This window comes from Thalassophryne amazonica, chromosome 1 (assembly GCF_902500255.1).
Source record: "Thalassophryne amazonica chromosome 1, fThaAma1.1, whole genome shotgun sequence".
In the NCBI taxonomy this organism is placed as follows: Eukaryota; Metazoa; Chordata; class Actinopteri; order Batrachoidiformes; family Batrachoididae; genus Thalassophryne; species Thalassophryne amazonica.
This window is the reverse complement of record NC_047103.1, coordinates 91952814-91966961: the sequence shown is the minus strand read 5'-3', so window position 1 is coordinate 91966961 and position 14148 is coordinate 91952814. Positions and strand designations below refer to the sequence as shown.

Genomic DNA, 14148 nt, shown 5'->3' with positions numbered 1-14148 from the left:
AACTGGCATGAGCTGTGACTCTTCCTCTGACATACATTTCTGCACTTTGTTGTTGTCAGGTGGAGCACCTCGTTTCTATTGGCCATGCAAACACATGACAATGCAACGTGGTAAAAGTTGGATTTGGTTAAATTTTGACAGCAGTGTGCGGACATCAAGAAGTGGCATGCACGCACAGCTGGACATCACTATTATGGTTTTGTCTCTTGTTCCATGACGCACCTCTGCATGAACATTGTCTTTGAAAATAATGGTTTTAGAGCAATACCCAGTGTGTTTGGGGGCATGGTGTGAAAGGCCCTTTTGTGTGTATTTCAAACCGGCACATTGATATTTAGATGGAAAACTTAGTGTGTGAATAGATCATTTCTGGGAACAGCAGTTCCCTGAGGTGAGAAAGTTGAGTGCCTCATTCTTGAAAAAGCTCCTCTATGACCATCTACCCAGTCAAATTTCAGTGAATTCGAAGAGATCAATCAATCAATCAATCAATTTTTTTATGTAGCGCCAAATCACAACAAACAGTTGCCCCAAGGCGCTTTATATTGTAAGGCAAGGCCATACAATAATTATGTAAAACCCCGACGGTCAAAACGACCCCCTGTGAGCAAGCACTTGGCTACAGTGGGAAGGAAAAACTCCCTTTTAACAGGAAGAAACCTCCAGCAGAACCAGGCTCAGGGAGGGGCAGTCTTCTGCTGGGACTGGTTGGGGCTGAGGGAGAGAACCAGGAAAAAGACATGCTGTGGAGGGGAGCAGAGATCGATCACTAATGATTAAATGCAGAGTGGTGCATACAGAGCAAAAAGAGAATGAAACAGTGCATCATGGGAACCCCCCAGCAGTCTACGTCTATAGCAGCATAACTAAGGGATGGTTCAGGGTCACCTGATCCAGCCCTAACTATAAGCTTTAGCAAAAAGGAAAGTTTTAAGCCTAATCTTAAAAGTAGAGAGGGTGTCTGTCTCCCTGATCTGAATTGGGAGATGCAAAAGAAAATTCAGCACTTGGTCTTACCCATGATCCAGCAGGTTGAGGCTCAGATGTATCAGTTGGGTATATCCTGGAGACAGGGCAACTGAGGATGGAAGTACCATCTGGTACCAATGCGCAGTATTCCTGTATACTCTGCAGCCACCACCACACAGCGTCACGGCAGTTGTAGCGTGCAGCGGTGCCCTGGTCCAGCAGGTTGGGAATCAGTCCATAGCGCAGAGTGCCTGCAAATGCCAGAATGATGTTCCTGTGGCAAAGAATAAAATACATCACTCATTCTTTTTCAAGAACTAAAATAGAACTAGCATGTTGCCTCTGGGGATCCATCGGCTCTATATTGAGTAGTGTTTATAAAATAGGTAGCTGACATTTTTCAAGGGTGGTAATAAATTATGCAAAGTTTCTAGGAGTTGGAATGGTGTTTGAGTCCAGGATGTCTTTAGAAACTTAGATGTCAACAGTTTTTAGACGAAGAACTCAACCCTTTTATTTCCTGTTAATTGCATAATGTTTTTTAATGTTAACTGTCTTAATTATTTATAAATTGTTTAGATTATTGTTATCATATACACAATATTATTATTATTATTAGCATTATTATTATTAGTTTATTATTACTTCTATTCTGTCATTTGATTTTTAAATGGACCACAATGGAAATAAGTGTTTTCACTTTCGTATGTCCTCCATGTACTTTTAATGTATTTACAATTATGTACTTACATTGAACTTACTAAATAAAATCACACATGCATACATGCACTCATACTCGTACACAGACACCACTTCACTTTTAATATATATATGATTTACCGTCCTCTGCTGGAATGGCATGCGAGTGTAATTATCAACACACAGTGTTCAGTGTTGCTAGCTAATACCTGTAGTTTCTCCAAAAATTTTAGTCCTATCAATATTCTGTTATGTTGGCATTCATCCTTCACCCAAAATTAGGGGTGTAATGATTCATCTACTACATCGATGTATCGATTTATATTCCTACGATCCAACTACATTGAACTGTGCTCGGCAAATTGGTCTTCAGGATGACATATATCAACCTAATATTGTTTTAAAAAGTAATAAATTGATTGTACTGATGCTAGGAAACAACGGATTGGATTTAAGCATGGCAGACTTTATACAGATGTGTTTTGTTTGTGCTTTTAATGATGAAGAGTTTAAGTGTTACTTGATTCAGTCCGTGACATCATCACCACGCACCAACAGAAAACAAAACATAATGGCAGAGATAAAGCCTGGCGAGCAAAAAATTGCAGTCCAGTGTGTGGAAACACTTTGGCCTTTGCAAAAATGGAGATGTTCTGAATAAGTCACTCGCTGTTTGTAAGACATTTAAAGTTCATGTAAAATACCACACCAACACAATACTGAACAAGTAGCAATAACAACGGATGGCTGATCCAGAGTGGAAAATGAAGACCTTACTTCTGCAAACCAGAGTTTTAAATGAAGCCCATACTGGTAAAAATATTGGCGCGTTACTGTGTGAGGCATGCATGAGGTGGAAAATCTCCAACAAAAATCCTGCCATCCTCATTGATATTGCCTGTTGTGAAAGTGTAGGAACACAGACCCACAACAGGGGGCGTAAATGAACGGGCAATGGATAAGCCAAACAGTACAATTTAATGTTGTAAATTGTGCACAACGGAATACAGACAACAACAAGTTTGGAACTACAGTCAATTACACGTTGGGTGACGTGTGGGCAGGCTTGAGGATAGGAGACGCCCGTCCAGAACCGAGCCGGATCCCACACGGCCCTCACCGCCAACGGATCTGAAGAACACCGGAGCCGCCAAGTCCTGAGTCCCCAGGTGGCCACCGTCTCCAGCTGTCAGACCTGGCACTGCTGGCAGAGAACAGAAACAGCATAGGTGAGTGTGAGTACGCACACTCAGTAATCCCACAGTCTGTGTTCTTTTGGGAGGGAGCACCTCCACCTCCAATCACACACTCGTGCAGCTCCTGTCTAACCACTTATCTGGTTGGAGTGTGAAGCAAAGCCGTCGCTGATCACACCAAACGCCAATCCCTCAGATAAGGCAACACCACAGGAAAACGGCTGCAAATAAGTTCAGACTATAAGTCAGGGTTTAGTTCAGCAGAGAAAATTACCTCCAAGGTAGCTGATTTCTCGGCGGGGAGGTGGAGTTGCAGTCCGGCCTTTAAGGTGGTGGTGATGTGGATGAGTGACAGCTGGTGCTGATGACGAGTGACAGCTGTCACTCCCGGTTGCTATGGCGCCCTCTCGTGCTTGAAGCCCGCACTTCAAGCAGGCCGCCATCTGGTGGTGGTGGGCCAGCAGTACCTCCTCTTCAGCGGCCCACACAACAATTGCCAGCAACATGATTACAGCCGTGCAGAAGCCCAGGTATTTATTTCACAGTCACACTGGCTGAATTTTTGATGAAAAAGTGACAATCATTTCAGATCATAACGTTCTAAATGAACCAAGATCGTCCTTGAATAGTATCGACAATGAATCATGATATTAATTAAATCATTGTTAAAATGAATCATTACACCCCTACCCAAAATAGATAAGCAGACCAAATGGAAAATGTCAGTTCTCTGTAATGGCGTATGAGTCCAGAATTTAATTATCAATGTCCATTGATCACTGTTGTCAGCTACAGAGGTCGCCCTGTCTGGAGTGCGGGCTCCAGGCACCAGAGGGCGCAGCCGCCTCACAGGAGCAGCCAGGGTGACAGCTGTCACGCATCACCTGCAACAGCTGTTACCAATCAACTGATCGGCAGGAGTATATCAGCAGGACGACGTCTCCACCTCTTTGCCGAGATATCGTTTCTACCAGAAAGGTAACAATCTCAGCTGACTGCTTGACAGTAATCCCTTTGTGTTTTTTGTGAGTGACAACAGACTTTTCTCCAACGAGAGGTGGCGGTAGCTTCCCTGCCGTGCAGGTTGCTGGGTGCAGACGCACCCACGTTTAATTGTGTTTTTGTTCCTCGCCAGCAGTACCAGGTCCGACACGCGGAGGCAGTGGCCACCTGGGAGTTCGGGACTTGGCGGCTCCAGTATTCCCGGGGTCTGGTGGCGGAGGAAATCGTGTGGTTCCGGTTCTGCTTTGGACAGGCGTCTCCTACCTTCGAGCCTGCCCACACGACACCTTTGTGATTTGACTTTGACCTATTGTGAATCTGTTGTATTTGTTGTGCACGTTCGCAACAGTAAAGTGTTGTTATTTGACCTATTCCATTGTCCGTTCATTTGCGCCCCCTGTTGTGGGTCCGTGTACTTACACTTTCCCAACAACAGAATCATAATGCTGATTCTGCAGTCCTTCAACTCAACAAATCGACCCATCAGGTCTTTATCCAATGAAGACCACCACATAACTTTGAGATGAATACATGATGAAAAAATGTACACAAGGTTTGACGAGTCTAGAGCAGCAAAGCATGCATGGCAGAACAACTGAAGCAAAAAACGTGTGAGAATATTCTGCTGTGTTCTGGTTATGTTGCGAGCTCACCGAGCTTCTAGGTGTCTGCCAGTCAGCAGCATCAAACCTCTCAGAGCAATGAAGGTGTCACGACCCCAACAGCGGTATACTCCAACAGAAAAATGAGGAAGACCTGAAACAAAGTCAAATCATTATCACCTCAGAGTAACTCATTACATCTACATATTCCATGTTTGGTGTGGTCAACTTGATTTCATTTGTTAATGTACTGTGCATCGTTTCCTTCATTTCTGACCCACCACACATTCCAAAAAACATTGAGAAAAATTTAGGGCTGGTAATGATGAAAAAAAAAAAAAAAACGATGCTATTTCAAACAGGTGAATGTAATCATGATTTGGTACAAAAAAAGTATCCACAAAAGGCTAAGTCTTTGAGGAGCAATGATGGGCAGAGGCTCTCCACTGTGTCAACAAATGTGTGTTCCTCAAAGAAGATTGGAGGGAATTTGCATATTTCTTCCCCTACAGTGCATGATCTTTCTAATAATAATTGCTGAATCTGTCTGTATTCGCCTCCCAATGTGGAACCATCCCCCAGGAATATAGGGCTCAAACTTTCCCTCAAACCCATCATGTTCCACAGGGCCGGAGTGTATTGAGATCTCAGTGCTCACCTCCCTCCTCCCATGGGAAGAGAAGGATCTTTTCCCAATGCTTTAAGTAAAGGAGAACAGAGAGCACTGGAAAACAGGTTGTAAGTGTTCATATATATTATAGCATAGGCCTTTACTGTTATGGACAGGACCTGGACCCAGATATTACCCCAATATGGTGCCCTACTGTGGTTGTGTCATTGCTCTTACCAAAGGTAATTTACACTTCTGGGATGGCAGCATTAATGTAGAAAAGTCCATTGACATTTTAGGACAACATATACTTTCTTCAGAATGACTCTTCAAGAGACATTCATGTACTTTTCAACAAAACAATGCAAAACCACTTTCTGCACATATTACAAAGACATGGCTGTTGAAGCAGCGGTTATGGATACTGGACTGGCCTGCCTTCTCCTGATGACATGCAATTTTCACAGAGAATTGAAAGTTTGCAAATTTTTAACAATTGAAAATGCCACTCGCTGACTGACTGCAGCAACCCATATGGGAAATCATCATTCTAGAAGCCTGCTAGAGAAAGCTAATCCCAGTTCTCTTTCAACTGAGGATCAAATAAGGTTTTCAGGGATGTTGTCATAAATATTTAAAATAGTCACATAAGCAGTCCTCCATTATAAAGTGGTGCTTGTGAATAATCACTGCATATTCTGAATGAATGTTGTGAAGTGGTTTTGTTCAGATGGACTCAAATGACCATTCTGTTTGAGTATTGAATTGAATTGAATTTATTTATTCTGCAACAGGAATAGCAGCAGCAGCAGCAGTATCAGCAGCAACTGCAGCAACTACAATAGCAACAGAGTCTGTAATTTATAAGACACATCAAAAAACACAAAAAAAAAATTAAGCATATAAAACAAACTAAAACAAATAAACAAATAACCCAACAATGCAACTGAAAGGGTGTGGGCAGAAGCAGAAGCTTATAAACGCCCACCCCATACATCATACAATATTTAAATACAAACACATTCACACACGATACAGATGTAGCACTATTAACAAACCAAAATACAAAGGCAAAAAAGAAACAAATATATTATTCACCATTATTATAACCAGAAATTATTAATTTTTTATAACACTTCTTAAAACAGGCCAATGAACCACATAATTTAATTTCCACAGGACATTCATTCCAAATCTTCACCCCTCTAACTGAAGCACAAAACCCCATAACATTAGTGCGTACAGGAGGCTTCTTAAATACCATGCAACCGCGTAAAGACCACTAACAAACAGAGCTGTCTGCTGGAGCTGTGCATTTGTGTCCTACCATCCCCATGCATCGCGCCTGTCAGTACAAACTGGCCAACGATGGACACAGCCGGCTACGATCCGTTTCGGTCAGTGGTACACTGTCACAGTAAGCAGCAAGACCATCTCACTGCTCTGACTTCCGGGTTTAGCGATCTCGCTAAACGTCAAGACTCATTTATGGAGTCGGTGAGCACTCAGGTGAATCAGTTGTTAACCAGACTTGATCATCAGGCTTCCCTCATGACGACCACCAACAGTACCAGTCCGTCACCACTGGGGCTGTCAGCACCCGCACCTGCTTCTACACCTGCACCGGAGTAGTGCAACCTGCTGACGTCAGACCATTTATAACGCAGTGTGAGTTGAACTTTGAGCTCATGGCCTGTAAGTTCCCGTCCGACAGGATGAAGATAGCTTACATCATCACTCACCTGACTGGTCGTGCGATGGCGTGGGCAACAGCTGAGTGGGGTTGTAAATCCGCCATCTGCTTCTCTCTTCCAGCTTTCACCACCGCTTTGCAGTTGGTTTTCCAGCACACGTCTCTGGGCCATGAAGCGGCTCGATCCCTCATGAGGCTGAGGCAGGGAAGACGTCGAGTGTCCGATTACGCAATAGACTTCCGCATCCTGGCTGCTAAAAGTGACTGGAATCTCGCAGCTCTTCAGGACGTCTTTCTCCAGGGCTTGGCTGAAGAGATTCAGGATCAGCTGGTGTCTGTGAATCTGCCCGACAACCTGGATCAGCTCATCGCTCTCGCCATCCGGACCGACCGGCGCCTGCAAGACCTTCCACGGTGCGCCATCCGGCTCCCAGCCAGCCGCTCCACATCTCCCTCTCGCTGCACCTCCTCCAGTAAGGTCGACGCTGATTATCCGTGTCACAGCACGAAGGAGCCCGTGCAGCTGGGCCACATTCACCTCTCCTCCGCTGAGAAGCAGCGTCGTCATGACAACGGACTTTGTTTTTACTGTGGTGATTCAGGACACATGATTAGTCATTGCCTAGCCAGGGGTGCCACCTTGCGGCCAAAGTCGGACATATGGGTGAGTCTAAATTCTATTTCTCCATCCACAGCACAAAATGTTATTCCTGTGAGGCTCTCCTCTGAGCATTCCTCTGTTTCCTTGTCAGCCTTCATTGATTCCGGTTCTGATGCAAATTTAATTCAGTCCTCTCTTGCCAGGTCCCTGCATCTGAATTTAGTAGAGCTCTCGCGCCATCTGGTGGTGCATGCTGTGGATGGCCGTGAATTGGGATGTGTCACTCACCGCACTCAGTCTGTTTCTTTGATTGTGACAGAGAATCACTCCGAAATGATCAGTTTTTATGTGTTTGACAAGATGACACATCCGCTTATTCTGGGGCACCCCTGGTTACAGCAGCACTGTCCTCATTTTAATTGGGCTGAGGAGAAAACTGTGTCATGGGGCCCAGCTTGTGATAACTACTGCCTTTCAAGATCAATTCTCTCTCAGCCCGTTGCTAACCCGGATCTCACTGGGGTTCCTGCTTGCTATCATGATTTAGCTACAGTTTTTAGAAAAAGCAGGGCCAAATCACTACCTCCTCATCATGTGTATGATTGCACCATCGAGCTACTTCCTGGGGCAAGCCCACCCCAGGGAAAACTATTTTCTCTGTCAGCACCTGAACGCCACGCGATGAACGAGTACATACAGGAGTCTTTAGCAGCTGGGCTAATTCGTCACTCCTCATCACCTGCTGGGGCGGGGTTTTTCTTCATGGAGAAGAAAGATAAATCACTCCGCCCATGCATTGATTACCGGGGGCTTAACGAAGTTACCATTAAGAACCGTTATCCTCTGCCGCTCATCTCATCGGCTTTTGAGTTATTGGAAGGAGCTACGGTGTTTATGAAATTAGATCTCCGTAATGCTTATCATCTTGTTCGGATCAGAGAAGGAGACGAGTGGAAAACGGCGTTCAATACACCCTCGGGGCACTATGAATATTTAGTGATGCCATTTGGTCTCACAGATGCCCCAGCTGTGTTTCAAAACCTGGTAAATGATGTGTTGCGGAACTATTTGAATAAGTTTGTATTTTTTTATCTGGACGATATTTTGATTTTCTCACCTGATCTAGATTCGCATATTGAACATGTTTGCACCGTACTTCAGACCGTGTTAAGCCACAGCCTGTTTGTCAAAGCTGAAAAATGTGAATTTCACCAATCTTCTGTTTCTTTCTTGGGGTTTGTGATTTCAGAAGGTGAAATTAAAATGGATCCTGCCAAGGTGGCTGCGGTACAAGATTGGCCTGTTCCATTTTCTCGTAAGGAGGTTCAGAAATTCCTGGGCTTCGCTAATTTCTACCGCAAGTTCATTCGTAATTTCAGTTCCATTGCAGCTCCACTTCATGACGCCACATCATCCCTCCAGTCATTTTCCTGGACGCCGGAGTGCGAGAACACTTTCAAGGTCTTAAAGAATCACTTTACTGAGGCCCCCATGCTGCTCCTCCCTGACCCCGCCCGACAGTTCGTGGTAGAGGTAGACGCTTCCGATTTTGGAGTGGGTGCGGTACTGTCTCAACGATGTGCTGAAGACAATAGGCTGCATCCGTGCGCCTATTTGTCCAAGAAGTTGACACCTGCTGAGCAAAATTACAGCATCGGGGACCGCAAGCTGTTGGCGGTAAAGGTGGCCTTGGAGGAGTGGCGCCACTGGCTGGAGGGGGCTGTCAGGAAAGATGACTTTAAGCTTGCTTTCAGCTTGTTTTCATCTTGGAATATAATACGTGCCATGGAATTAATATACATGCTGTTGGATTAAACTGCACAGTTTTTGGTACCTTCCAGAAGTAAGTGAGGTCATACCGGACTTTTCCATTGCAAATGGGGAGGCCCACGGAATGAACTCAGTGGTGAAGACGATGGAATATGTCTAAGAATGATTCTAACATGACAAGTATGATCAAATGAAGTATTAATGTGTTAAAATTAAGAGTTGATTAGAAAAAGTATTATAAAAAGTATGTTACAAATAAGTGAAATGAATGATTATATGAGTTGTTTTTCATAAAGAGTGCAGAGTCAGAGAAAAAGAGGAAGTGAAGAAGATGTCGCAAGCAGGGCAAGAAAAGCTGATGTTAAACAACTGATCAAATGATTAAGATGTTGGTAAAAATGAAATGAATAATAAGGAATGAAAATGTTTGTATATGATCATATGAATTGTTTTTATGTGAAAGAGAGTTGTAATGAAATAATTGAATATGTTTGATGTGATTTTGAAGAAATGATTTAAAAGAATGAATTCTCAGAAAAGCTGAAGTGTTAACAGAAAAGAGGAACTTGAGAAATAAGTTACTGGTAAGGGCTGCGGGGATTTCCAGTAAAGTGGAAGGAGAAGGGAGGAGGTTTTGAGTCAACAGCATCCCCATGGTAACCAAGATCATCTGAGGACAACAAGAGTCAAGCACATATATAAACTGTGAAACACCAGAAAACGGGGTTATTCTTCCAGGGAGAGGTGCTGTTGACACTACTCCCCTGCTACGAGGAAATCACAAGACTTCACCATCTTGTGAGCATCAATTGGAATTGTGGAGTGAGAGGATTGGAGCCATAAAGATCATTTGAGAGAGTTTTCAACTCCCACTCAGGCCGTCCAGTCACAGAGTAGCAGAACAACGGAGAGTAACCACTGGCCTTAAGTCTGAGTGAGGAATGTTCAATGATTTCTCTCTCAAGGAACATCACCGCATACCAGAATGGATTAGATCAACTTTTGGTTGATTGAAGACAGAATAAATTCTTATGTGGATTAACTTCCTGAAGGATTACAACATCACACAGGGATTGTGGTCAGCTAACGATTAATAGCTGATGAAGAAGAAATCAAGTTCATCGAGCTGGGGACCCTAACCTCAAAAACCTCCTTCCCTCACTCCTAGAAAAAATTGTTAAGAAGTCAATCCAGTCCCAGTCAAAGTAAGATCAGTCAGAATTATTGAATTAAAAACAAAAATCTCTGCCAATCATTATTCTAATTATACTTGAATTACTGTTGTGAAATTATCACCATATAATCTATGTTGAAGATGGACAAGGATATGATACTTGGGCAGAAACAGTTCAAAAATATGTCATAGATCAAAGTGTGGAAACTGATGAAGAATGTTTCAAAGAAGATATGGCAGGAACTATACGCACATTAGGGATATATTATCTAGGTAAGCATAAGGAGGGACAGATCCTGGCCGTTTTGGGGAGCCCACCAGTCCCAAAGGACAAGATGGGGACCAGAGAGTGGCTTGAATGGTGGTGCAAACTTCTCGGAGAAGAGTGGAAAAGAGGACAAATCACCACCTTAATAAGTCCTGAGAAAAGTTATGACTCCATAGTAAAAATGACAGCTGGGTTGTTGGAAGTAGAGACGGTCCTGGTTGATGTTAAAGCAAAATCAGCGTCCGTATATGCTGAGTTTAAGTCCATGGCAGAACGGCTAAAAGGGTTAGGAAGAATGCTTAAGGAACAATATCCTATAATGGAAGATATGAGTGGAAGTCAGATCCTCGATAATGAAGACGAAGGCAAGATAGATTTCCAGGCCAAATCCGAACAAAGTGATGAGGGACACAACCCCAGAGGGAAGTGGAGATGAATCGATATCCCCGGGAGGTCCTAATCCTGGGGGAAATGGTCAAGAATATAAAAGCCCGGACCAGCTCCACACAAGCTTTGACCCAGTGTGGCCAAATTTGCCCTTAGGAAGTGTGAGAGGAACAACCTCAACAGTTAGAAAACAGACAGAACACCTGGTTGAGCAGGATAAAAGACGAAGAAGTCTTCAGGGAGTGTCTGGACAGATATTCCATCAATCGCCGGAATGTGGGCCCAGAAGCTTGGGACAGCTTAAAGCTGAAGAATGTGTTGCCGGACCGACTTACCATATTAAAGAGGAAGGGCGTTCGCAGGAGATCTTTAGAAAATCTAAAGCAAAAACCCACCATGTATACACTGAATCTGACTACATGGAGGAATTGGACCCTATGCCCGAAGGAACCAAAAAAATGGTGACCCAAGATGGAAGACGGGCATATCATTATTTTGGCAGTCCTTGGGATATAGATGGAGATAGTCTCATTGTCTTCACAAATCCCAGACTGAAAATTGCCAACCGAAAATTCCGAGCAAAGCTCAAGGAGCGGGCAGGCAGAGAATACCAAGAAGAGCTTAAGAGTATAAAAGGGAGAGGTCTGGACAGAAAATCGATGGTGATAACAAGCGCACCACGAATGGCTTATCATGCACTCATACATGTGCCCTTTGAAAGCTACCCAGGGAGAGAAAATCGAATCGAATCGAATACAGGGAGGAAATGCTGAAAACTCTGGGAACAGCTATTGATTTGGCCAAAGAACCCCAGCATCGGACGGATGTGTGGACGGATTACGATCTGGACATATGACATGGGAAGAGGCAGAAAAGGTTGCCATGGCAGCCGTGAACCTACATATAGCAATGAGCAGGAGCAAGATTGAGTGAGAAGGGCACTTGAAGCGGTGAACCTAGGACCAAATAGAGCAGGTCCAAGGAAGGGTGCAGCTGGAGCAAGTGGAATGGCAACTAGTCCCCCGCTAGTGATGCAGTCCATCCCCATGGCGACAAGTGATAAAAGATCAGTTCATGCTGTGGGAGTGCAGCAATTAAGGATTAAAACCCCACGACCAACATTAAAACGAGTTACAAGTGGGCTCCAGACTATCATACACCCCACAAGCTCCCAATCTCGGATGAGAGAGCCTTTCCAGGCTCCTCCACCAGATAATGGAGAAGAGGATCCTATACTCATTCCTCTACCTGTCGGAAACACCGAAGCAACCGGGTTACCCCGAAGGTCAGAACTAAACAGGGACCCACAACCACAAGACCCACGTCCTTCCCATGAATCTGATATGGATGAGGACCAGGAAAGAGAGTCTGAAGAGGAGATCAATCCACAAGACTCGGAAGAGGACGAACCGCTATCTGTGGTAGGGGAAAGAGAAGTCTCACGCCCAGAACTATGAACTGGACGCTACCGAGGACGAAAGAAAGAAGTTGGGGTGTATAATGTGCGTGTAGCATCAGAGAGAATTGCAAGAGATGTCAGGGTCAACCCAGTGGAGACCCGAGATAAGCGACAAACCTATGCTCCAGAAGTTGGACAAACTGGGTATGACATCCCAGAAGAGTGGATTGAGCGACAAGATGAAAAGAAAACTCTCGAGGTAACAGCAGCTGTTGGAGAGTGGGCTAAAATACTAATGTGGCCCTTCTATCCTACACTGACTGCCTATAAAGAGTTAACAAATAACTTCAGAGTCGCCTATGATGCCCATGATGTGATGTTGAGAAAACTAAAAACAGCAGCTTTACGCTGGTCACGGCAAGTGTTGAGAGAAACCAATGAAGAAAATCTGGATGATGAAGGAGAAACAATTCCATCATTGTCAGGATTACAAGCGAGCCTCCCAAATCAGGACTTTCCTGCTGGATCTAGAGAGCAAAATCTGCCAGCAATTCAAGCTGAAATCCAAGCAGACGGCAGGGAATTCCGTGAATTCAAGAAATTAAAGATGCTGGTGAGAGAGAAAGAACCAAAATGAGGACCTAAAGGACTATTTGAAAGAAGTGTGGCCCCTTATTGACAGAGCTTCTAACAGCGAAGAGGGTAAATCTATGTGGCTGGCCCAAGTTACCAGTCAACCCATCAGTCGGGGTGAACCAGCACGAAACCATTATGCCAGGTTAGTGTTGGAAGATCCCAATGATGAAGATTCCCATATTGCTCGAGCTAAAGCTGGACTAGATAAAGGTCAAACATTAGTTCAAGTTTGGCATGGGCTAAAACAGACGATTTTGCCACAACGCTATGTTAGGGCACTGAGAGAGGTCACTAAGGGAAGAAGAGGGGAGATAACCTTTGTGAAAATGCCCATAGACGGCACTACAGTCCAACAAATGGACGCGGTGGTGAAGGGCTGGGATCTGGAGCAGCAGTTCTATGAAGAAAAGAGGAAGAAGGAGAGCACACCGAGATCAGGACAAAAACCGGTGGGAGTGGAGAAAAGAAATTCAGTGCCAAAACCACCACCTCCTCAGCCGCATCAAACACCACAGAGGAATAATCAAAGGCCTCCAGTTGGACAATGGAGCTCTCGGCCGAGAGGTCCACCACCTATACCACCCCAATTGCGACCTACACCTACACCTCGTAGTGGTGGCTATCTCCCGAAAGAGGAGTATGACAAATTAACTCCAGAACAAAGGAAAGCCCTCCAGGAAGTCTGCCAAGCCTCAGCGGCGGAGGAGGAAGTGACCAAGCTGCAGGAGGTGGTGAGCGAAAGCCGTCTTTGTTGCATGAAGCTGTACATCAAAATTGGTCCCATGGTTCAGAGTATGGGCAAACTTATGACCCTCCAATAGACACAGTGCAAATTCCACTGGTGTTCAGAGTGTATAGAGAGCCGGAGCGACCCGGATATACAGACATGATGGGAGGACTGACTGATGATCAACAGCAAAAAGCCCAAGAAGAAGGATGGATTGGCCCTTGGGAACTGACAACTTGGGCCAAATTGATAGAAGAAGTTCTAAAAAACCCAGAAGTTCCACTGGAAGATGCAGAAGAGGTGCCACAAGAAAAAGGGGGCAGAGAAACCCTCATGTATTATTTTACCACTGGATTAGACGCCTGGGGAAATAAAGCAGCAAAATCGAAGAAGAAGTCAGCCGAGTACCACGTGA

At 44.5% G+C, this 14148-nt stretch overlaps 1 protein-coding gene across 2 annotated transcripts in view; it reads right to left on the bottom strand.

The window, feature by feature from the left end:
* LOC117512550 (glycogen debranching enzyme-like) overlaps positions 1–14148 on the bottom strand; it is a 279336-nt gene that overhangs the window by 76819 nt on the left and 188369 nt on the right. For both annotated transcript variants that reach the window (XR_004561327.1, XM_034172666.1), the window contains exons 24-25: positions 4520–4622; positions 1018–1243 (exon numbers count right to left, since the gene is read on the bottom strand). Coding sequence is in view for 1 of the 2 variants with exons in the window: in XM_034172666.1 (XP_034028557.1) it covers positions 1018–1243; positions 4520–4622 (329 nt within the window). In the remaining variant the exon portion in view is untranslated. The remainder of the gene's footprint in view (positions 1–1017; positions 1244–4519; positions 4623–14148) is intronic.